This window comes from Sciurus vulgaris (genome assembly GCF_902686455.1).
Source record: "Sciurus vulgaris genome assembly, chromosome: 8".
Lineage (NCBI taxonomy): Eukaryota > Metazoa > Chordata > Mammalia > Rodentia > Sciuridae > Sciurus > Sciurus vulgaris.
Window position 1 is genome coordinate 107,147,445 of NC_136468.1, and position 26,478 is coordinate 107,173,922.

At 46.5% G+C, this 26,478-nt stretch overlaps 1 protein-coding gene across 5 annotated transcripts in view; it reads right to left on the reverse strand.

Annotated features, from left to right (window-relative positions):
- The window catches only part of TNS3 (tensin 3), a 268,106-nt gene that overhangs the window by 75,343 nt on the left and 166,285 nt on the right, over positions 1 to 26,478 (reverse strand). For all 5 annotated transcript variants that reach the window (XM_079149903.1, XM_079149899.1, XM_079149900.1 and 2 more), the window contains one exon: positions 1,024 to 2,280. In XM_079149903.1, the coding sequence (XP_079006029.1) occupies positions 1,024 to 2,280 (1,257 nt within the window). The remainder of the gene's footprint in view (positions 1 to 1,023; positions 2,281 to 26,478) is intronic.

The following is a 26,478-nucleotide window of genomic DNA, read 5'->3' on the forward strand; positions in this document are numbered from 1 at the left end:
TCCTGCCTCCCTGCATCTAGCTGACTCCGACATGCTTCAGGGAGTATGCACGGGCAGCCTCCTCTTTGCCTGGTCTCTTTCCCTTGGTCCCAGGCTGCATTCTCAACTCCCAAGTTCCTGAGCCTGCTTCCTCTGAGCCCTTTCTGGGATCCCTCCCCATTTTCAACCTTCTGCCCCACATGCATACTCCTTTACACCTCCAGACACACCTATCCATCACAGGAACCCCTGGTGAATCCCAGTCTTGAAGTCTCTCTACACAGAGTATGCTCAACTCAGATGTATGTTTGTAATCCAGACATTTTACATTCCTGACTAATGCAACCTGTTTCCACAAGGTTGCTACATGTGCCCAACTATTTCTCTTTCATTCCTCAACCTTCAGATCCATTGATGTGCCTGGCACTCTTCCAGAACAATCCAGGTTACTATCAAATATTCCCCATGTTGGCGGAGGGGGGACATGAAGGCCAAGGGGTTCCATAGGGTTGGCTATACTCACCTTAGCCTTGGATGAGGCTCAACAGAAAGAAGAGCACAGGGGTGGACCTATAATTCGTAGATGGGGTAAATACGCTTCCTTCATTAACCTACCAACATTCTTGGAGTGAGAAAGGTTTCACTGTTAAGCACATGGTGCAGATATGAGAACTGAGGCTTGGAGAAGCTACATACTGGCCCACAGCTCTTAGGAGGCAGAGGGGAATCTGCATCAGGCAGTTTGGCTATAGCTCCAGCAGATACAACCAGCAAACGTGAAATGAAGTCACAGTCAGCCCTCCTCAACCATTTGGGTCTGATCCCTTCCCTGCACTGGCTCTAATGGTAGCATTCTAATGGCACCTTTCAAATATGTTTACCAAAGGTCTATGGTGGCACAGCAGTATTTTGGTCCTAGGTCACAATTCTGTAACACTAGAAACTATGAAAGGAATGTCCCCCACTATGAATTTTGGCCAAAGCTAACCACCCAGTCGGCTTATCTCTCATCATATGTCAATGTGCAATGGAATGCTGACTTACCTTGCCGCCCAGTGTTCCTACTGGGGCCCTCGGCTGGGTCAGGCAGCCTGCTGCTGGCCCGGAGCCCACCTCCCATGCCGTCTGGACACATGGGGCCATTGGCCAGGCTGTTCAAGGTGTTAATGTGAGTGGGGTAGGGCTCAAAGGTGGGGTCCAGTTCCAAGATCAGCCTGTTGAGTTGCTCAATAGACTGGTCTATGTCCAGGGTGGGAGAGCCGGGGGAGGGGCCCGCGTTCAGGTCCAGGCTGGTTCCATTCACAACCTTGTCTTCTGGAAACCTGGGCTGGAATACTTTGCTGGGACAGGGTTGCTGTGTATCAGGGGGATTCGGCCCATTGCCAATGCCTCTCTGGACGGCCACTCTGCTACTGGTTCCACGGGTTGGGGTGACCGGAAGCCGGGGCTGTGTCTGGGTAAGGCTGGAACTGTCTGCTGCACCCTGGCTGCCTAGCCTGGCCTCCCCATCAGGGGCAAAGCTGTACTGATGAGCAGCCACCATTTGCTGCTGACGAACCCAGGTCTGGGTGGAATAGCTGCTTGGCCCATAAGCCTGCGTAGGGGTGGGCACAGAGGGTTTCCTCAGTGGAGGCTGTGGCTGCTTAGGCTCTCGGCTTCCAAACGTCCGCTCCCGATCATAGAGGGCATCCACACCAAGGCCCAGGTCAGGAGCAAGGGTACCATGTGGATCTTCACCAACATTGCTACCAAAGCCATCAGACAGAAGGGAGTTCTGGCTGCTCTTGTGACAGGTGAAGGGACCCAGGTGGGTTGACTGTGGTCCTTCAGAGGAGGAGAGAGTGCCCAGACTGTCCACGCTGTGCAGGTCATGGTGGGGCATCTCATCATCCAGAATATCTGTTTCCCGGTCCTTCAGGGTGGTATCTCCATTCACATGGACTTGGGCAGGCACCACATGGCGTGTCCCGCTATATTTGCTGCGAGCATCAGTCATGTCCTTGAGGGAGCTCCCGGAATCTTCTAAGCCAAAACCGCTGAGCAGCTGGTCCAACTCAGCCTTCTCCTGGGGACTCAGGCCCCTCCGAACTCCTGGGGCTGAGCGCTCCTCGGTCTTATCAGTCCTGGCCGAAGCGGTGGAATGGCCTGAGTCACTGCTGACGGACAAGGTGTGGTCACTGTGGTCTGGGCTGCTGGCAGTTGGCACAGCCTGCGGGCTGCCAGGGATGCCAGGATCTGAGGAGCTCTTCTTCCTCACCTTGGCATAGAGGCTGCCGTCAACAGGGCCCTGCGTGTGCAGCACTGCAGAGGAAAGCAGGGGACAGGTTGTGAGCCAGGGAGGAAGGGAAGCTTTGCCTCTCACAGTAGGCACATGTACTTGTCTAAAGAGATAAATGAATTCGCAATACACAGCACAGACAACAACCAGGGACAAACACTCCTCTGTGGTCCCAAAGTTCCACAGATCCTCTGCAGAGTGAATGCCAATGAACCTTCAGATGCTAGAATCACTTTCACCTTTCTAGGCAAAACGAATTGTCCTTCTATGAAGCTAAGGGAATCTTCATCATTTGAAATTATTTTGCCTGGAGGACTCATGACTAATGTCATTATTATTTGGAAAGTGGACCCCACTCAGCTCAAAAGTTCCCAAGAACTGACTAAGCATCTAAGACAGGAGACCTTCTGTTCATAATCTACTGGCTAAGTGCCGAGTAACAAACCCTCATTAAATCGACTACTTCATCAACAAACCTGCTGTCCTCTCAACATTCTGGAATCTGCTAAAATCTAAACACACAACCCAATGAAAAGGGAACATGCAGGAATGGATCTTGCACGTTCTTAACATCTTTGAGCCACGTAGGTGCCTGATGATTTTGTTATACATATCATTCCACACAACGACCCCCATACATGGAATGTCAGGAAAACAGAAATCAGGACTGTGGTTCATGCTGGAAGAGCTGAACCCTCTGCTGCTGTTATTAATCAGGGAATTGGCAGCGACATACAGAGACTCCCAAGCCACAATCTGCTGACTGGCAGCGGTTCATCGCCTTGGCCACACATGGTGCGTCACAGCAAGAGCCTCCTAAAATAAGCTGGAGTCTGTAGTCAGCACATCTCACCCCACAGGCCTCCCCCACCCTCCTTCAGTTTCTCAACTGTGAAATTGCAGGCATTCCACAACAGGGGAGCTACAGATGGCAGAAACCCAAGTTGTCTGGGCACCTGGAATTTGAGACTTGAGCCACCACCACTGCCTGGCAGCTACTAAGTGTGACCCTTCAGCCATCCTGAGGGACCTGCCCTGAGCATGCCCTTAGGCTTATAGCCCTCAGGCTCTAGGTTGGACATATGAGCAAGGTCAGTGGTTGATGGTTGAGAAGACATGGCAGGACATGGTCTGGAGAGGTATTAGGATGCCATGCCAAGAGCTCACAGAGTCCCAAGAACACACAGCCCTGGGCTTCCTTCTTCTGTGGCACTCAAGGGACAGTGTGCAGAGAAGAGGGGCATAAGATGGAGAATACGGGGGTATAGTTAAGACTGGAAAGTCTGATCCTCATTTTAAAGTAGAGCTTGGGAGAGGGAGGATCTGGGGGCAAAAATGAAATACAAAATGCTGTAAATGAACAAAGACTTGAAGACAGAGCAACTGTTGACTTAAGCATATACTGGATTGGATCATGGGATTAATTTAAGATAAGGACATTAAAGACAGATGCTGTTGACTGAGCACCTATTACAGAGCAGACCCATTGCACACTTTCTGTAAGGTCTCACAGTATGACCTAACAAGTGAACTTTATTTATTTATCTAGAATGAATTAAGGCTTGAAGATATTAACTTGCCCAAGATCAAGCAGCTGTCAGGAGGCAGAGGGGGAACCTGGAACCCAGGCTCTGAAGCCTGAGGGCTCCTGCAGCCCCACACTGCCTACCTGTGGGGAGAGTGCCAGAAGGACACACATCCTCGAGATTCCCAGCGGCCCTGCCCATGAGGAGTCATATGGCCCTGCCCAGGGACCAGCAAGTGACTCTGGCAGAGCCTGAAACACCTGCTGCACCCAGCTCTATGCAAACCAGACAAAGGGACGCCTGGAAAGAGGCCCAAAATAGAAGCCATGTGCAAATGCCACCTCCAAAGGTTCAAATGTGCACAGTGTAATCTATTTATTGAATCACTAAGGCTGTGTAGTGAATGGCCCCTGGAGAAAGCTCTGGCACCAGACAGACCTTTCAAGTCCTGGCTCCCCATAGACCTGCCCTCAGGGTTTTACCAATTGGGGTGTTCACCTGACCTTCAACTTCCCAGCTGTAAAATGGGGGGGTGGGGGTGGATTGTTCCACGTGAAGGCTGACCTGAGAATGAAATGACAGTTCACACAGATGAGCATCTTTATAGCTCAGAGTAAACACCAGTTTAATTTGATTTCAGTCCAGGGTGCTCTGTTGCTAGGAAAACTTAACAACAGAGGACCTGGTAAATGGGTTCTTCCTCCTGGTCCAGTGTGAGGTAGAGAAGAGGAGAGAACATTGATAAGTGGTTTCTGCTCTGTAAGAACCTCAGAGACTCCTACTGTAGCATTGGGCACTAGATGCTTGTTGGACTAGTCATTCCCCTGGACCAGGAGGGCAGCCAGAGCACAGACCACTGAGGGACACAGCCACAGGAACCAGGAACAGAACCAGGTTCTGTTCTCACTACAGAACAGATTTCATGCTGCTATGATTCTACGTTTATGGCTTCCATAAAGTCATAAATACGACCTTTCACTAACACTCAATTAACTGTCATGATGTTTTGTTTCGTATTGTTTTTTTTTAAAAGGAACTCAAGAATAAGTTGTAAAAATTTCTTCTAATTTAAACTGGGAGGCAGCCAAAATGTGCCTGTTAATCATTCTGAGGTAGGATCAGTTGGCTAATCCCTTACTAAGAACAGCACATAAACAAGGACCTATAAAATGGTAAAAAAGCAGGCTATTCCCTTGGTTGGGAGATCATGAATAATTCTATCATTGGCATTTTTCTAGCAGTAGAAATCTTAAAATGATAATAGATACATTTAAAAGATCATTTCCATATACTAGATCCTGGACAGGTGCAGTTGTGAGCCTTAGAGAAAAACCAGGTCTCATCAATATGACAGCCCAGGCAGAATATTGACAGCCCAGGCAGAATATTGGAATTTTCCTAGAGGCCAGCAGCCATTGGACAGAGTGGAGCCATCGAGCCCCATGCAGGGACAAAGACCACACTGGGCATTCATAAACTTCCTATCCAACACATATATAACTTTCAACATCAGAAAATGCCCAACGAATGTTAAATCTACAGGAAAGAAAATCATAGTGATTCAATCTCAAGACTCAAACTGCCCGAGCCTCTGAATCACTGTGAAGGAACACAGATCTTTCTAAAGGGAGGGAACTGCAAGAGGCTATCTCAGAGCTTCACAAACACCCCCTGCTTCACAAACACCCCCTAAAGCTTCAGGGGGAAGGACAGAGAGGGGCCCTAGTGTTCACTGTTCTTGTCCTGTTTTCTGGTAAAGGGCTACTGCTCTGCCAGAGGAAGGACCTGAACTTCTGTTTGGGACAAAGGAAACACTTAAGTTACTCTTCAGTCCTTCAAGATGAAATCCCAATTTGTCATTTGTATGTTCCTGATCATGACATTTAGGATGTTTGAGCCCCTGGTTCTTCACTAATGAAATGGAATAATTATTTCTATCTTTCAATGAGGATATAAGAACTGGAGAATAGGTATCTACAAAGTATCCAGCTCATAGGACCCTAAGAAGGGTACCCATGATTACAATTGGACAGTCTTTTCACAGTGGACAAGGCTCAATGTCCCCTCACTGGACACATTCCCTCACTGCCGGCATTGCAGCTCCCAGACCACTGAGGCACAAACCTGCCCCTGGGCCTTTGCTCTTGCTGCTCTGCCTCCAGGGATCCCACACATCCTCAGCATGCTCCTCCCTGCCATTCATTCTTCCTGGGATTTTACGTACAGCACACACCCTCATCCACCCTAACACATGTTTCTGTGCACTATGTGCTATCCATCTCACACAGAGAACTGAAAGAGAAGTTCCCTGAGGCAGAGTTTCCTCTATTTTGTTCCCTCTGGGACCCCAGCATGAGAGAACCGTCCTGGCACCCAGTGAACATTGAGTAATAGAGAGACTGAATGTTCTGGCTTGTTCTCACATGACAAAACCTGGAAAGGTGTTTTAGAAATGAACTCAGCTGCCTTTGCAGGGTTGGGGCGGAGAACCAACAAATCCAAAAAAACCCAAACAACCAAAACTAAACACACAACAATGAGGGCCTAAAGGTGGAGGTGCCCTCAGCCCTGGGTTACCTGTAGCACCAGGTCTCACTCTCTCTGGGCCTCCAAACACTGGCTTCTCAACAGCAAAGCCAGGTCTGGCCATCCTTGTGAGCCAGGATGGAGCCGGTCATGGTTCCTCACTCACCTGGCTGGTCTTCAAATGACACAGAACAAAAGTGGAAAAGTACCAGAAGTCACTCCACCTCAGAGTTTCAAAATTTTAAAGAAAACAAAAAAGTTGCGTGCTCATGGATTAGCGAGCAGGGTGCAGAGGTGCCAGGGAGGTGTGAACACTCTGACCAGTGTGCTCACAACCAAGACATGAAGATAAACAAGCCAGAGTCCTGGCAAACAGCAGGTGCACAACAAAAGGTCACATGCAGTTTGCCATTTCCAGTTCCCTGCTGAGGTGGCCATTCCTTGTACAAACCCACACAGGGTCCGAGAGCCAGGGCTGGGGACATGTCTCTCCTCTCATCTGCAAATGTCCATCTTCCTGCCTGTGCAGCTAGTGCTGCTGAGTTGTGTGCAGCACTGGGTCCCTCTTCTATACACTGTGGCTGTTGTTTTGCTTTCTAAGACCAGACGTAAAAACTGCAGGATAAGCGAGATATGAAGAGAACAGAGAGGACGTGTAACTGAGGAAGTGAGGGTAGGGTCCTCACATGGCCAACCACAGTCCCTCTACCAAAAACCTAACAGGAGTCCTTATCCCACTGCTGGAAGACCCCAGACATCCCGGTTAACCCCTGAAGGACGCCAGTCTTCCCCAGATGGCAGAGGTCTCCTCACAACGTAACTCTGATAGGGAAAAGTGACACAGAAAGTCATTTTCTGTATCAAGACCAAAGAAATAAAGTGGCCAATCAAATATACTCACGTGTGTCCCTGGGCTGGGGTTCCTACCTCAGTGGCTTCAAGAGACAGGGACAGTGAGACCCTCTCTACCCCACTGTACCGCTTGGGTGAGGGAGGGTATGGGCCTATGAGGTTTCTGTCTGTCTCTGCAACCCAGAGTGCCACAAAAGCTGCCAGTGCTGTGGGGGAGGTGAGGACGGACAGAGGTCCTAGGATATGGAGTCCAGTCACTCATCTGAGCCTTGTGTCTTTTCCTATCAGTCATCCCTTAGCATTGATGAGGATTGGTTCCAGGATCCCTTATGGACACTCAGATCTTCAGACACTCAAGTTCCTACTGAACATGGCTTAGTACTTGTATATAACCTATGCACATCTTCCCATATGCTTTAAATCATTTCTACAATGTAAATACTATGAAAATGGTTGTTAAACTCTATTGTTCAAGGAATTATGATAAGAAAAAAAGGTCAGTATATATTCAGTATAGAAGTTATTTATTTTAGAATATTTTTGATCCTCGGTTGGTTGATTCCTTAGAGGCTGAACCTGAGGATGTGGGAGCCAGCCATATTTAAAGTTAGGTCTTTTTGCTGTGACTCAAAAGGAAGTATGGGCCAGTCTGAACCCACTCTCATTCTGGAGATGAAAAACCTGCTCCCAGAGTCAGGGAAGGGACTTGGCCAGAAACCTACAGACAGAAGCAGAATAAGAACCTTAACATGTCCCCATCCAGGTAAACCCTCCCATTTTGTGCCCCCTTTCCCTGTGTGCTGACACCAGTCGGAACCAACCAGGACAAGGGCCATCATCTCAAAGGTGGTCGTATACTGCCTGGCAACGATTTCCCTGCAGCTAGGATCTTGTTCAAAATCAAACAAACATAAATTTGGCACTGAAAGACCTACTACTTCATGGCACACCACTAAGGTTTACAGTGTAGAAAAGGAACCAGTGTGGGGTAAAAAAAAAAAAAGGGCAGCAAGGATGTCTTGTATTGTTAGAAAACCACTCTTACAGCCACAGACATCCCCATCACCTCCACCTGCAGGAGACCACTCCCCACCCACCTTTCCTATAAAAGGTGACTTTCTGGAGGGTAAGTGGTACTCACACAATATTTCAAAAGTAACCAAAATATAACAAAACATCTTTTCCTCTCCTGGCAGAAGACAGACTTACTGACATCTACTCACGGGTGTGTCAAAAATCAGCTATCCAAAGGGAGGGTTGCATCCACACCCCACAGGGACAGACTGTTTCTCCAAAAGCAGCTATGGACAGTCCTGTCTCCAGGTTGCCTTCAAATGACTCACTCAGGGCCACCTAGCTGAGTCAACTCACCACATCCAAACAGGGTGATAAGCAGAGGCAGCCATAGGTTCCCCCAGCAAGACCCTGACAGCCACAGCCCTCCCAGAAAGAACATCTAGGAGGCAGGGGAGACTTCACTCTTGAGAATCATTAGCAGACAGCAGACAGATGGTCTCCAAAGACTTCACCTAGTGAAGGCAGCCAGGCTCAAAGGCTCCCACGTTGGATGCATGTCGGTGACATTCTGGGGAGGGAGAGTCGGGTCACAGATGGGCATAAGGGAAGACTGCAATGGGGTGCAGGGATGGCTCGAGCCATGCGAGGCTTCTGTCTTGATTGAGGTAGAAGCCACAGTGCTGAATGGCTGTCAAACTTAGAAAACTGTCACTCAAGAGAATGAACATACATGACACCTCAATGATAACAATCATCATGAGATCAAGACAGATACCAGACTCCTAACGGGATGGGCCCCACGCTGCTGTGGCTCCCTCACTACTCCTTGCCTCCCCAGTTGCCCTTTCTCCTCCCTGTTTTCTCCTTCTTTCTCCTTCCACCTCCTTCCTCAGGAACTTTTCTTCTTTTTCCTACATTCCTGAGAGAGCAGAAACACCCCTTTCCTTGGGTTTGTTGACAGGGTCCCTCGTGACTCTCTTGTGGCAGAATGTTTTACATGTTTCCACTGGAGTGATTTATGTGCACATCTTCACTCCCTTGTAGACTTTCTGGCATACTCTATCTAGACTTGAGTTCTAGCTTGACCATAGCTGTGTGAACTCAGGTGTAATACTCAACTTCTCTGTGCCTCACTCTCCTTGTCTGAAGACAAGTAACCTGGAGATAGCTCTCAGGACCACTGTGGATATAAGGAGAACCATGCCAAGGGCAGGGCATGCTTCAGCACTGGGTCAACACTGCACTGAGCACTTTCTCCCTAGCTTGTCGAGTGGAGAATTCCCAGAACTCACTTATGATTCATATCTGTGTCCACTCTGAGCCCAGAGATGGGGGAAACAAAGTATTCCATACCCGTCCAAGTCATGAGTCCAAGTAGCTCAGGGGAAGAATTGCTTCTAAACATGAATCTATATGCAATTATGTTAGCAAAAGATCTATTTCTTATTTGTCAAAAAGCTTATTTGTCAATAAGTCATCATTTCACATGACTCAAATTGTCCCGTGTATCCATTTTTCAAACTGTCTATACACATGGTTTTTGTGACAGAGCTGCTGGGCTCAAGTCCTATGAAATGTGTCCAAGTTGCACACTTTTCTAAAAGTATCCTCAGCAACTGGTAACAGCATGGATAAAAGTACAGGAACAGGCTGGCAGGGCAGCCACTGTGTTCACATTTTCTGCCTACAGCCTCATCTGGCTCAAAAAAAGCTAGAGAGGCAATGGACTCTTCTGCTGACCCTTAGAGGCCATAAGGCTAACAGGCACAGAAACTGGGCCTGCTCCCTGGGGGTAGGCACAAGGTGGCTCAGCAGACCCTGAAGTTGTACCCTGGGATCCCATCGATGTCATCTGGCCTCATCTCAGTAGTTAGGGACTGTTTCTTCTGGACTTGCTAAGTCAACTGACAGCTGAGCTGCAGCACCTGCAATGGACCTGCAAACCCTATGACATATGGTTCTGAAACCACAGGCTGTGGCACAGCCAGTAGGCAATGCCAGTGCTGGTGATGAAGGTCCAGGTTTCAGTCCCTGCACAAGGAAAAGTCCATCACCAAGACAAGAGGGCTGAAAACCAGACTGGAGCCCAGAACACAAAACAGAATTAAGTTAGAAGGGAGTTACTTCTGGAAGTTAATGAGCCCTCTTGAATCTACAGCTGGGTGGGGAAATGTGGGTAGCTCTGGTCACATCCCAAAGGTACCTCCTCCCTTCAGGCCTGGTGGGAGCTGCAGGTGCCAAAGACCTGCCCTTTACCATCAGAAGATGCTTGTGCCAGGTGAGTTCCATTTTAGGGGAAGTTGGTGTTACCTAGCTGATCTCACACACATAAATTGCTCACACATGCAAAAACTGCTCTTTTTTCCATGTGGACATTTATAATTAGAGCATTTATCAACTCACACTGAAACAAGGTTAGCTTTTATTTTATTACAAAAGGATTCTGTCCCTATGCTAATTAAAGATTTTCTGAGTTTGTATTGAATCATTTTTAATTCCAGATAAAATCAAGAGCTAAGAAAAGATGCCTATGCTTGGGCCTTCAAAAATATCAACTCTAATCTACACAATAAGAGACTCTATGGCTTCAATATATTAGAGGGTGGGTTGGAATGTGCCCCTTTCCTCTAATTCTTTTTTTTTTAATCACTAAGATGGTAATAAACTTCTATTCTGTAGAAAGCAACCTCTATTTCTCTCCCTACCTTTATTTCTCTTCAGAAGTAACTCCCTTCTAAAACATCATCCTCTTGGTGTATCAGCCTTATTGTCCTGAGCCCCAAAATACAAATCGACCCTCTGAGCTTCAAGGCAAGTCATCCAAAGCAGGGAGGATACCTGTAGCTGGTGGCAGCAGCACACCAGGCTGAGATATCCAGGAAGGCGCTGAAGACTCCCGCACTGGCTAGCACCGCTAAGCTTGGCGCCCATGCTTGCTAAAAACCAGGCAGGCTGTAAATTCTTGAGAAATGTAGAGCAGGGGGGAAAAAATAATAAAAGCAAAAACTGGAGCAGGGCCCTCCATGCAGACACGCCCATCCAGCCACAAGCAGCCTCCCAGGGAGGGAACGTGCCCCATGCCCCACTTCAGCCAGGAGTGGCTCAGGAGCCTGTGGATTCCAGGCACTCTGGTCTCCTGGGTGAGGCTTTGGAATGTGGTGATAAAGGGGGACTGGGGGTTCTCCATGGGCTATGACAGGCAGGTCCCAAAGACAGCCCAAGTGCCCCCCGCTTCACACACATCGGCGAGGACCAGGGTAGCTGTACAGGGCAGACCCCTTATGCCCAACACCAGAGGTGGGCTGGCCCTGGAGTTGGCACCTGTCCTGGCAGTCTTCTGATCCCATAGCCCAGCTCCATGGGAACACTTTTAAATGGGAAACACATTCTGACCAAGCAGAGAGAAAAACAGGACATTCATTCAGTCTCATAACTTGAGTCAGCCAGTCAGGGAGTCAACCAGAAAATCCAAACATGCTACATCAGACCACCACTGAGCTCTCCCCAAAAAAGTAGGTGAATTACATTCTTCTAGATTGCAAATAAAGACATTCTTAGACTAGCCCTGAAGGGAATGCAGGGTTAATGCTTCTGTTCTGCTTATTATTACACGCCAAGATTCCCCCATCTCCAGTCAGCACCACCTCTTGGCACGTTGGCAAGTCTCACAAAGCACACAGCTCAGTTTCAGGCATATAGAGCCTTGCAGAAGGAACACACATGCACACACGCTGCTTACCTTCCTTCCAAACATGCAGTGGCTCTTTCAGTCTGCAACTGTCAGCTGCAGTTTTCCTCAAGGAAAGCCTGCAGCAGCATCCCGGGACTGGGGTGCCCCGCCTCCCTCCCAGGGCCCCCCTGGCCTCCTGCTCCAGCCAGTGAAGAAGGTAAAAAAATCTTGTTGGTTATGCAGGGACTTTGATTCTGCCAAAAAGACCAGTGCAATGTAAACACAAGGGTGGGGTTTGGTGCAATCAGGTTTAGTGAAATTTGAACTGTGGAGGCGGAGGAGGCGGGGAAAAGGACTCCTCCAAAGAGTCCCTCAGACTTCTGCATTCACTACAGAAACTTCTAAAGGGACATCCAGAGCCAGCACTAACTAATGACTGTTTCGGCCTCTGTTTAATTTCTTCAAAATGTCCAGCAGGAAAATCTTTGCTGAACCTCCTCCAATTCCTGGGAGCTGTTTCCATCTTTCACGCTCAATGTGGTGGAGACTACATTGTCAATGTAACTGCACACAGCATATTTTTTGTGGTGTCTGTAGCAGATCCTTTTCAGCTCAGGTCTCATTACATTCAACTTAGGTGAGCCTCAGTCAATGGCTCACCCCTCACTCTGGCTGAACAGTTGGTTACACATGCTCTTTTTAAGAGAACAGAACACGCTACTACACACAAGCGAAGTCCACACAGATGCCTTCAGATTTCCACAGTACATGAGAAGTCCTATAAATGTTACCACTCAATCAGCCTGCAGGGGAGACAGGACACACCTGGGCTGTAAGTGCAGGCGGAAGGTAACACACGTCTTCAATAAATCACCTGGTTAAAACACCACAGAGGCACACATTTTTTAAAAGATATCAAGATAAACTCAGTTCACCCTTGGGAGAAAGGATCTCTTTTATGATACAACATAATGCACTTCTTGTGCAAGAAGTTCTTTTACATTTGGCATTCTGTAAAAGGTATTGACTAATCCATCTTCATATCAAGGGAAGCAACTCATTGTTCCCATATCTACAAACATCAGGGTCACCGCAATAAAGGCAGTGACCAACTTATCAGATCATATTCTCCCTTCAAAGAATACACATCAAAAGAAAAAAAAGATTTGGAACAGATATTTGAATAACTTGATTTGAGGACTAAAATGAATGTCTATGCTTCTCCTGAGGTCTTGCCAAGTTGGATCCAACTCTATGTCCAGCTATGGCTGGGGGACCCAGCCTTCCACAGTCCACACATCTCGAATGTTGAGCTTTGCATCACAAAACTGTCCAAGAAAAACAACAGCTAAGGTATTAATGATGAGTAAGAGAACAAAAATAGTTGTACCCTGACAAGTGGCCTCTTTTGTCCATTTCCAACAGAAGTTCCAGGATTATATGTTTCCAGAGGGATCTTTCCTTTAATGTTGCTCTGGGTTGCATTTATTTTAGGGTTTGAGGTTTGTCTTTGTGTGTGTGTGTGTATGTGTGTGTGTGTGTGTGTATGTGTATGTGGCTGCGGGTGAATTTTCTTCATGTCAATAATAGCTTTATAAATAAACTGCTATAAGTCTTCATGAATTATATGGCAGCTAGCACCACTTTGGCTTCAGACCTTGCTGTTTGTGTTGCTGGTGGCCACTGAGCAGGATGTCAAAATGCTCATTTTCATAAATTCCCCAACAGTGGGTTTTTGATTACATGGGGCCTGCTCAGACTGTTACTATTAACTTCTCATAAAACAACACGGTCCTTGAGACTTTGCTGAAGTTTTGCCAGAAGGCAGTTCTGTGGCTCAGAGAGTTTTGAGAGGCCCCAAACCTCTTAACCCTGAAAACTTCTAATTTTGTATGCATGGGATAATATTTGTAATGAAGAAAATACTGAAATGAGTTTCTCAATAGCTCCAAAATAAGCTGCCCATGTGGGACAGAGGACTTGAAGAATATATGATACTATTTTGGATGGTAAAAGATGTAGAAATTTCAAAAATTAGTACAGCTGGGCATGGTGCTACATGTCTGTCATCCCAATGACTCAGGAGACTGAGGCAGGAGGAGCACAAATTCAAGGTTAGGCTCAGCAACTCAGCAAGACTCTTATCTCAAAATTAAAAATCAAAAGGAGTGGGGATGTAGCTCAGTGGTAAAGAAAAAAAAATTAAAAAGTAGAAAAGCTCAAAGGTTTAAGAATATCCTAATGTCAACACAGGTAGAACCATGTTTGTTTGCAGCAACATTATTCATATTAGGCCAAAAGTGGCAATAACCGTAATGCCCATCAGTTGATGTATGAATAATCACAATTTGATCCAACCACAGAAAGGAAGGACATACAACCTGGATGAACCTTGAAAACTTAAATCAAATCCAAGAAGTGCATCACAAAGCATCATGCACTTTATGATTCCATTTGTGAGAAATGTCCAGAATAGGAAAATCCTTTGGTAGATTAATTGTTGCCAGAGGCTGAGCAAGAGAGGAACTAGAACTGACTGCTAATGGCACAGGGCTTCATTCTGGGGTGATAGAAATGATCGGAAACTGGATACTGGTGACCTCTTGAACAACCTTGTGAATGTACTAAATATCACTAAAATGATTTAAATGGTGAATTTATGTTTCATGGATTTGATCTTAATAAAAAATAAATTAAAAAAGGAAGAATATCCTAAGGCTAGGAACCACATGGTAACAAGGGCACATTTAGAAAACAATGATAATCATTCTCAAATGCATGTGTATATGTCCACACACAAAGATTTAAAGGAAAGCACCCAGGGTTGAGGGAGACATAGCCACAAGTTCTAACTCTGAAGTAGATGAGGGATTTCTGCATGGACCCTAGGACACATGACATCCAAGGAGAGAGAAGTTACTCTCTTCTGAGCACTCTCTTGCCAATGTACTCTCTTGGCAATAGAACCAAGCTGGTGCCAAGAGGTGACCAATGCTGCAGTCAGATCACCCTTGTATTCAGGGTTCCAAGTGAAAAGAAAACTACCCATCGGAAGGATCAGGGTGCAGCTTCTTTAGACTGCAGGAAGAGGGGTTGTGCAGGATCTCCTGGAAACTCTTTACTCAGGAGGATGAAGAAAACCCATGGAATTGGCTCCCCCATGTCTTCTGGGAGACAGTTCTGATTTTAACATACAACACTACTTACTTTGAAAACACTTAGGCCTCTCTGGTCTCCTGACCCTCCAGTCTCCATAATTTCCCTCTGCATGAACCTCTCTGAACTTTTTCTCTACTGGCTCATCCTTCTAAGTTGACAATCCGCCAAACTGAGCCCCAGTATCTGCTCCAGTGTCCTTCCCCACTCTCACCCACCTGGCCAAACCCAGGTCTCCCCGGGGCCTTGGCATCCCCCACAGGGGCCCTGCATCAGGATACATCCACCCAAAACTTATTTCTCCTGGAAACTTGCATCTTCCCTCAGGCTGCCATTCTCTAGCCCTGGTGGTCACCATTCCACATCCCCACCTGTCCTCACATTCACCACTAGCTTTGAATCATGCTCATCATCACAAGCATTTCCATGGCTTCTCCTGGGAAACCAACATCTAAACTGGGACCCTGGGCCTTAACCCTCCAGATTTCAGAGAACTTTCTTCAGTTCTTATTTAACATTTCTTATGACATAATCTTGACTTGCCACCATGCTTCAAAAATTTTGAGCTCTTCTCACATGGTAGATGGCCTCTTCAAAAATTTTGAGCTCATCCCACATGGCCACTAGAGCTCTGAAGTAGTTCTAACTCTTCTCCATGTATACTGGGCCTTCCCTCAGGATGGTGAAGTCATAACTGATCCATGTTTAACTTCAGCATCAAGTTCACACCAAGGGCAACCACTGTGCTTCCTTCCATGACCCATCTACACCCAGAGGGCATTGCTGCCTTCCTCCTCCAATGTGGCTACTGCCAAAATCATAAGAAGTTCTATCTTGTCAGATCTGCAGCATCACTGGACACACCACACTATCCATCCAGCAACCTCTAACTTCGGTGGAAAGGCCATGGCCAGTGAACTCATCCCCAGTTCTTCTTCCCCTTCTGCATCAGGCACCATGCCCACTTGCTCTGACCAGTCCCTGCCCATGCTGACCTGCATGTATTAGGGGAAGAAGCACAGCTGGTTGGCCAGGCCCACTCTAAGGATGCACCAAGATATCTGTCTTCTCAAGGGGTGGTCAAAATTAAGTGTTAACATAAATCATGCTCAGAACTGTGGCTCATCACCAGCACCCCACCATGGCAAACTCTGATGACAACAGCCAGTAGCTACAGTAGTGTCCTGGCTTCTGCATGGGGCTATGGGCACCCATCCCATCCAGCACTTTATGTATAGCATCCAGCATTCTCAATGCTCAGTGAGAGGAGGAAGGGAGGAGGACTGTACCTGGAGAGACCACTCCCAAACCACCCCTAGTTTTCTCTCATGCTTTCCCCAGAAGGTGGTCACCCTGACTTTGCTTTCCAGGTGACCTCCCAAGTCCTCTGACTTGATATTTCAAAAGTATGACAATGAAGAATGAACCCCAATACTGAGAGAAGGAAGGTTTTCTCACAGCCTCTAACCCCCAACTCAGTAAAGGACCTGGATTGGTCATAACTCTTGGTCCTAACTCATTTGTCTCATCCTAGCTAAGAGCCCAGTGGCCTCTCACACCGTAGGACCTGTTCCTAGTCCAGTGGCTAAGGATGGCTATTGAAATCTCAGCAGAATCCCCACTGTCAACCTCAAATATCAATACGGCCTTAACTATTGGTATAACTGCACTGAAAACAGATCCCAAGTAACAATTAATTCTTACCTCATTGGTTTAAAAAAAAACAGTATTGAGTTTTCACAGTATATTTTTCCACAGAATATTATCTACATGAATCCTAAAGTATTTCGTTTTTCCATAATAAAGTCCCCAAGACCAAGAATCACAGGGCACCCCATCTCTGTGAACAAACTTGTTACTATGTGCATATAAAGAAACAGCAGGCAGATGTCTGGCTCTTGGTATGTGAAAGAAGCTTCCTACAAATAAGTGTCTACCCCATCTGGAATCCTTCAAGAGAGCAGGACATGCATGGGGTTCCCCAGGGTTTTCTTAGGACACTCTCCTCTGTACCTGAGACCTACTTTCCCATCCTTTGTAGCCAACAGTGTTTCCTATGCTTTTCATCCATCACTCAGATCCTCATCATTTAAATCTCAGCTCCCAAATCCAGCCAGAGCAACTGCTAGCTCCATCACCAGGTGCTCATCCTCTTCCCGACTAGCCCCAATTGCACCCCCGTCCACACCACAAAGTGGCTTCTGGAGGCCTGCTCTGGCTCATGAGCATTCATGCCAGGCCTAGCCATATAGCTGGACAGAGTAGCACACCGGAAGTTTACAACTTCTCTCTGCCCAACATGTATCTTCCACCCAATGCAGCAGTCATGGGGAGAAAGGCCCACAGTGGAGTGGACAGATACAGCTTTTACCCACACAGGGGACTAAGGTTGCTCCCCTTCACAAAATAAAGATCCTTTGAAGCTCACTTCTCTTACATGATGTCACAAACTGCCGTTGAAATGACCCTGATCTTCAAAAAAATAGCTAGCTGTGCTAGGCGCTCGAGGTGTGTGTGTGTGGGGGGGGGGGGGATGCATGGAATTCCAGGGACTCGAGAGGCTGAGGCACGAAGATCACGAGTTCAAAGCCAGTCCCAGCAAAGGTGAGGTGCTAAGCAACTCAGTGAGACCCTGTCTCTAAATAAAATACAAAATAGGGCTGGGGATGTGGGTCAGTGGTCGAGTGCCCCTGAGTTCAATCCACCATGTAGCTCCCTCACCAAAAAAAAAAAAAAAAAAAAAAAAAGCTGGCTGCTTTACCAAAAACAAACAAATAAATGTCCTCTACAATCTGTGCTAAATAAATTAAATGATTCAAAATGATTCAAGTGAGGAACATACTCATTGGCTGCCTTACCCTGAACCTTCTGCTCTCATGCCCTATTTTTCAAGACATCTCAGAAAACAGTAATGGAATGAAAATTATTCTTGGGCTTGCAGAGAGTATTTAAGATTATATGCAATTGTGTATGTTTAACATCAAAGGTTTTGTGAAAACTTAAAAGCAATTTTAATTTCCCACAGTCCCAGGAACACAGGGCAGTCAGTAGTTTTTGACTTTCAGCTTAATTTGATCTTCAAACAAAGCTTTATGTGCAATCTAATGTGAAGGTGAGGAAGGATGGTGGCTGGGGAGGGTTTCAGCAGGGGTTGGATGGGGAGAGAATGGGTCTATTCCCCAAGCACCAACCTGGAATCTTGGAGCTGCAGAAATAGAGCTTGAAAGCTATTGACCCCCAAAATATTGCTAAGCCAAGAAAGTACACCATAAATGGCAGGAGAACCATTTCCTTAAAGGAACATGCATGTAGATGGTGTCTCCCTGGTCCAGACAGCCTTCATGGGCTGGAGTAGCAGGGCTGAGTACGCACCCTGGGTATGGGATGCCTGTCCCTGAAGAGACAAAGGATAAAAGTCAAAGAGATTGTCCCATTGAGCTTTTTTTTTTTTTTTTTTTAATACAAACACTTCCTTTTGCCCTTAACGCATTGGTCACCTTCCCCTCCACTTAGGGTCCTTGCCTCCTCTTTACTTTGCAGCACTCGCCAAAGAGAGGAGTGTATGATACGGTCATATATGCATGATTTGAAAAGCCTGGTGGCTCACACCTATAATCCCAGTGTCTCAGGAGGCTAAGCCAGGTGGATCACAAGTTCAAATTCAGCCTCAGCAACTTGGTAAAGACTATTATGGCTTGGATGTGAGGTATCCCCCCAAAATTCACATGTGGTACAGTGCAAGAAGATTCAAAGGAGAAATGATCGGGTTGGGAGAGCCTTAACCTAATCAGTGAATTAATCCCTTAAGGGATTAACTGAGTGGTAATTAGAGGCAGGTGGGGTGTGGACGAAGAAAGGGGTTCATTGGGGGCGTGGCTATGGGGTATATATTTTATATCTGGAGAGTGGAGTGTCTCTCATGATGTGATCTGCTTCCCTCTGCCACACTCTCCCACCATGATGCTCAGCCTCACCTGAAGCCCCAAGGAATGAACTTCTACGGACTAAGACCTCTCAAACTGTGAGCCCTTAACTAAACTTTTCCTCCTTTAAAATTGTTCTGCTCAGATCTTTTAGTCACAGCAGCAAAAAAGCTAATGAAAATAGGCCCTAAGCAACTTCACAAGACCCTGTCTCAAAATAAAAAAGGGCTGGGACTCTGGCTCAGTGGGTAAGCACTCCTGGATTCAATCCCCAATACCAAAATAAATAAGAAAATAAATGGCCTCCTCAGGCATTTTTTTAAGCCTGAAAAAAAAAGAGAGAAATAATATGCATGGAGTCTTCCTCTTCCAGCCAAAGGTGGAGGTGAGGCTGCTCAAGTGTGTTGGGAGGCACACAAGTTTAATAAGCACATGAGGAAAACAGCCCCCAATTTTCTATAATTCCAGCCCCATTCTTTGTCATACTTTAGGTTCCCTTCATCAAATATTTAAAGTTGGACTTGGCAAAATGAGAAATGTACTAGCAGGCTATGCAAAGGAGAAATGAAATTGTAACCCTGATTTCCTGGAAATGGAAAAAGAGGCTCTCCCCACAGAAGACACAGACAGAAACTCGGCAGGTGTGGCATAGCATCATCATGCAGTCAGCCCAGGCCAGGACAGTGGAAGAGCACACCCAGAAGAGGGGCTTGGCTGAAGGATATTAGCCAAAGCTGTTAAAGAAGAGGGAAAGCACAAACCTCACAATGCCAGGGCTGCCACACATGGTCTGCAGTTCAATGGAATGTGATACTGTGAAATCAGGGCCCCAGAGGCACAGCATGGTGGAGGCCACAACCAGGTGCATGTCTCAGCAAACCCACCAGCACAATAACTAAGCTACTAGTTCCCAAGGGTGTATATCAGAGTCCAAAGATCCACAACTCTGGGGAAGGAATGTAGGGCAGAATTGTGAGTCACTGTGCATGTGTTGGCTAAGTGGGTGCAGTCATCAAAGAGTGCTAGAGATACTGATCATAAATCCAGAAAGGAAAGTGAGAGAGGAATAAAGATGCATGACTTGCTGAACTCAGACACAGTAGCTGCAGTGATACAGACAAACTACACACCTGCCAGTCCCCACTACACACACAGGACACCCTGTACAGGAGAACCTAGCAAGGGCACCAGAGTCCCAGGGTGATGGGGCTTATGCATGGACCAAGGGTCAAAGCAGTACCTCATTCACACAGGAGAAGCTATATGACTCCAGGGGTCATCACTGGGACTCATGCAGGCTAACTGAATGCAACCAGTGCAGGATGACATATTTTTTCAGGATATTTTTCAAATACCACTTAGGTTGGAAAAGTAACAGATGCTTAATAAAATGCCAGCTCAGACCCTGGCACCACTCCTTTATCTCAATATCAAACTCACTCTCTCTGACTGGTTCTGTCCATTTTAAAAAAAGTAGTATGCCCAGAACTGGATTATGGTTCTCAACATAAAGCATGTATGGCACTAAAGGAGCCACAACCCTCGCTCCTACCTGCCAGACCACATTGGGCCTCATACCCCCAATCAAGTGACATTCAGCAGGACTCAGTACTTGGGTCACTGCATAACTGCAAAGGGACCTTTTGTGCTATGGGGGCTGGGCTAACAGCCTTGATTTACAATCAAGAGAGGAGAGGAAAGGGAAGGAAGGGAGCTTTCTGAGACCTAGAGCACCCATCGGGCCCATCATCACTCATCCCAGCCTAAGATGCCTCATGAGGGGTGCTTTTCCTCTCATATCTAAGCAAGTAATGCTCAGAAAAGCTTGCCTGGGGGTTGTCAGAATCAAAATGCATCACTTGTGTGAACCCCAACGAAAATAAAGTTGAGAGGATATGAAGGAAGGGTTCTCACGCACGATTCTGATAGTAACAATGACAAAATAAAAACTGCCAGCCACAACCTTGCACAGAGGTCACTAGCACTTTCTACAAAAATTCCTTCTGCAAAAACATCTGTCCGACAACTGTTGATTATCAATCATTACTGCTAAGGATTATGGCTTCGAAGTATCTTACATGATCAACCTCATTTTTGCTTTTCAAAACTTCCCTTTCCTCTCTGAATATGCTCATTGTTTACTATGCCATACTTATTTCCATGGCAAAGCTATATTCTTTGGAGACTCTCTGATTGTTATTTAGGTCAAGAGAGAAAAGATCTAAAGACATTTTCCTCTGTGTGATACAGAATCAAACATTCACAAGTGGCCAAATACCACACAAAGAAGAGATACACTCTGCATGTACTAGAAGCAGCATCCCATCTTACCAGGAAGGACCAAGGCATAGACAAGAGGAAGAATGAGATCCCAAGCAGTTAAGAGAGCAGAGCCAGGGTGTGAGGTTGATCTGTCAGATTCCAGCAGCCCCTTCCTCCCGGGGAGTGTCAAAACTTATTTTGTTTTGCAAATCTGAAAACAATTTCTGGGGAGAACAGCTTTCAAATCCACTTTCAAAATGGCAACTTGGTCGCAACGTGATAGGGCATGTCCACAGCCAACTCCACACACACTGTGGCCAACACTTCTTGACCGAACTTGTCCTAATCAGCCATTATTGAGAGCTTGGCAGAGCGTCCTAGGGGAAGGTGTAGTCATTTCAGGACTGCACCTTATTGCGAAGGGTGTGGGGAAATCTGAATCCCCGTAGACTGTCTGCTCCAGCAGCCGCTGCGGGAGCTCTGTAATAATTGTGGTTGTCTGGGAAGCAAAGTGTGAGCACTAGGAATGTTCATAAAGGTATCCACTTAAAGTGGCAGAGCCTAAAACTTGGGTTGCTTGGGACCCTCACTTTGCTCACCTTGCACTGGCAAGGTTTGGCCAGAAAGTTCTAGGTCAAAGCAAGAAACCAAGGGCAAAGAAGCAGCCCAGAAAACCTCATGTCCAACTCACAGTCATTCCTGAAGTCCTCCTGCCACTTGCCCTTCCTCTGGATCTGTGCAAAGCTTAATCATCCACCTTTCAAGTACCTGAAGCTGTCACTTCAACCCCAGAGCTTCCCCAAGTTCAGATCTGGTTTGGTTCTCAGCTGGAGCATTAGAGAAACCCAGTCACTACCCTCCATGCTCTTCAGACTCTGTCGCCTGTAGGACATCCTCTGGTCCTGCGTTAGCCTCTGGATCATCCAGCCCTGTGGCTCCTGGGAACCTCACTGCCAATTAGCACAGAAGATGGGCTCAGCACAATGACACTTACTAACCACGAATCCTGCGTCCCATCACACTGCCCTGCAGCTTCCTTGAACACACATCTGGCTCTAGTCAGATCTGAGGCACTCCTGCGGGGTAAAGATGCCTGTTCACCCCTGCCCTGCCCTTGGCTAGGCATGCCCCTTCTGAATTCTACCTTACTTCCTGTCTGCAAAGGTCATCTTCTTTGTGAATTTTACCAAACTCTACAGGTAGAGTAGATGTTCCTCCATTCTTTCTTAATTCATGATATATACCAATAACAGCTTAAGTGCATCCTATGGGGACTATTAATGTATATATATATAATGCACAGTCAGCCCTCCATATCTGCAGTTTCTGCATCCATGAATTCAACCAATGTTGGATCAAAATTATTTTTTCAAAACGTATCTATATTGAACATTTAGACATTTTCCTTGTAATTATTTCTAGACGATAGTGCACGATAATTTACATATTTAACATTTACTTTGCATTAGGTATCATAAGAAATCTAGAGATGATTTAAAATATATGGGAGAACAGGAATAGGTTATATGCAAATACTGCCATTCGATAATAAGGAATTTAAGCAACTGTACACTTTGGTATCCTGAGGTGTTCTGGAAGGAACTCATGGAAACCAAAGAATGACTATACTTAACAATAAGTTCAGGTTGACACATAAAAAAGACAAATGGCACATACTATAATAAAAAGCTCAGAGTTGGAAGAGGACATGTTGAGGATCATCTGCTTTAAAAAGGTCATTTTCCGTATTATAGATGTGGTAATTGACCTAGCAGAGCATGTAGTTCTTTTTGATACTGGAGATTGAATTCAGAGGCACCTGATCACTGAGTTACATCCCTAGCCCATTTTATTTTTTGGAGACAGGGTCTCACTAAGTTGTTTAGGGCTTCACTGAGTTGCTGAGGCTGGTCTTGAACCAGTGATCTTTCTGACTCAGCCTTCTAAGTTGCTGGGACCACAGCTGTGCACCACCATAACCAGGTGAGCATGTGACTCTTCTGAGCAAGCAGAGAATCTCTATGTGGAAGTATCTCCAGCGCCAAGGACAGACTCCATGAGAGATGAGACATTCTACAGGGGTCTGGCAATAAGAGGTATTGAGAACTTTGCAGAAAGCCATGCTGAACCCAGTGTGAAGGGGTTGAGCCCAACAGTGAGAAGAGACAAGTGCTAGACTACTTGGGAAAAAAAAAAGCAGGCCAGGAGAGACAGAAATCCAGAGACAATGTCCCCAAATAGCATGTTGCACATGTAGGGACAGAGTGAGACATGAGGCTTCAACACTTTGGGTCATGGAGGGGGACACACTGGGAGTGGGGATTCATCTTGCCCATCATCTGCCTGGTGGCAACATTCCAAGTTCAGTGAGATAAGCTGCTATGGAGCACAGCCCATGACAGCAAATCAACCCTGACACAGCAGTCACATCCTGCCACATCCTGCCAGGTAGGAAACCCATTCTCTGTGTGACAAGGTGTGACATCCAGTGACACCCAGGACGCTCACAGTCCCAAATGAGAAAAGGCACTAGTCAAAGCTCTGCCTGGTGTGCTCTCACACGAGAGACAATCTACTGTGCAACAGCACCCGCCATCACCAACAGCAGGGAACCTGGAGAACCAGGCCTCCTGGCTGCTCCCGGCTTTCCATTTCCCTTAGAATGACTCCCTTCATCTCCAAAGTGGGCTCACAAGTTCCTTGTGAGGATCAAATAAGACAGCACTGCCAGGCTGCCACACTGTGTGCTCTGAGACATTCTCCACTCACCTAGGGGAGGCGAGGGCCCTGGGAAATGCTGACTTGGCACCATGATTTGCAAAAAGAGCAGGCTACTGCCCACCAGGATCACAGACTCATGAAGACAGGAGTGACCACAACCATGTGTGCCCCTCCACAGTGAAGACAGAACATCTGTGATCACTTGCCCACACTGGTACAGATTCAAGGTTCGCTCCATTCTTAGTGTAAAAAGCAGAGCATTCAGCTGACATAAAAGGCAGCACTTTCCTAAGAAGGGCCCCTGTTGAAGGCAGCTGCAGAGGGCCCCATTCCAGGGCAGCAAGGGTTTCTGGAGATAAATGCTGCTTAAGCCAACTTTTTTTCTAAACCAGTAGGGGCTAGAGGAAGGGGTGGGTGTAGACAGGAGTGCTATAATACATCATTTTCCAGCTAAAAGAAAACGTTTTAGAGGCTGCCAAACCTTCCTTTACTCTTCAAAGCTCCAGACAACTCTAAGAACTAATGCTGCACAGGTTTTAGGCTCTGGCAAGAAATGCAGCTGAGACTCTACTTAACTGCCTGCCAGGGCTGGGGCTTTGTCCAGGTGCCCAAGTCTGGGACCTCACATGGGAAATGAGACAGAAAAGGCTGTCTCCACATCTGAGAGGTTGGAGAGCTGGGGATGAGGAGGACAACTCAAGCCCTCCATCTTTCCAGAGAAAGCTTTCTGGAGGACGGCTTTGCAGAAAGACCCAAAGCTGGAACCCCCACAGCCTGAGGGTTCTGCAGAGCTTTGGTGGCAGGGATGTCATGGTAGCCTTGGCTTTGGGTTAACAAAGACAACACAAGCCTCAGAGGAGCACAGCAATACAGATGCCAATCTTATGCCAATCCCATTAACAGAACACAGTATAGTCAACCATCAGGGCAGAGGGAAAATTTAAAGATGTCCACAAATGCTCAGACAGTTGGGTTAAGTAAAAAATTCAAGTCAGTGAGTTGTGATGGTGCATGTTTATAATCCCAGAGATTCCAGAGGCTAAGGCAGGAGGATGGCAAGTTCAAGACCAGGCTGGGCCTGTCACAAAATGAAAAATAAAAAAAGGTCTGGAAATGTAGCTCAGTGGTTGAGTCCCCCTGGGTTCAATCCCCAGTATCTAAAATAATAAAAACTAAAATAAATTCAGGTTATAAAACACCCTGGGGTTGGTTCCATGGTGAAACACATACAGAACATTTAAAAATCATGCCTAAAGTATACCAGACAAGTGCTGCATCTCTTAATGGTAACACAAGGTGATCTGTCCTTCTTTCTTTTCAACAGTCTGAATTTCAAAAAGTACTGATACAAGCATAAATTGATTTACAAGAAGAAAAGCTGAAAACTCATTCCATCCACCTCCTTCCTACTCCTTGATTTCCTGAAGTATAGTCAAAGAAACTGACACCACAATTCCAAGGGTTCAGAGTCATCCCTGTGAAGCCTGCCTGTGGTGTTCCAGGAACGATAATTGGGAACCCTGAGAATGAGCAGAAGTACCAAAAGGGACAGCACAGGTGAGCAAGGCTGGCACTGACCCAGGAGAACCCACAAGACTGAGAGGCCTAGCAACCTTATATAACACATCTTTCAATAGTCCTCTAACTGGACCACAGTTGTGTGCCACATAACAAGGTCCTAGTCACCAATGGACTGCATGTGCTGGTGGTCACATAAAATTATGTCACTTAGTCATACTGTAGCCATCTGGGTTTATGTAAATACACTCTAACATTTGTACAACATGAAACTGCCTAAGGATGGATTTTTCTCAGAACATGTTAAGTGATGGTCAGGCTACGTTTACCATGCAAAGTTAGTTCATGGACCGAAACAATACTAGTCAAGTGGTATATCCTTCCAAAGAAACAGGAAGATGTTTCCTCTGGTCAAGAGTGTTTAGTACTCTGCTCTCTCAGCTTCTCTGACTCTGTCAACTGGTCACAAAGTCCTTTATAATGTACATACCTATAATTTCCATCTGGAATGTCCCCCCAAAAGCCCATGCAGTAAAGACATGGTCCTGAGAGTAGAGCTACTGGGGTAGTGGAAGTCTAGGAGGTGCGGCCTAGTGGAAGGAAGTTAGGTCACTGGGTGTGCCCTTGAAGAGGATGTTGGGACCCTAGCCCCTTTCTCTCTCCTTCTTTGCTTCCTAGCCACCTCCTGTGATGTGACAGCCTCCTCTGCACATGCTCCCCGACATGACGAGGTTCTGCCTCCCACCAAGCCCAGAGACAACAGGTCTAAGCAACCTGAAACTTTGAAAACTATGAGCTATGAATAAACCTTTGCTCATTATAAACTGTTTAAAAGTTTAAACACAACCCAGGATTCATGCACATGCACACTTGCGTGCATGTACGTTTCCATACATTTTCTGTGAACTCTCACCTAACCCCTGAGGGGTGACACTCAACTGCTTTGTTTTTGCTTTGTCCATATAAAACCAGTGTGGCTTCTTCACCACTTCTGCGTTATGTGACCTGGGGCCCCGTTAGCTCAAGGCACCTGAAGGGACAGGGGCTCAG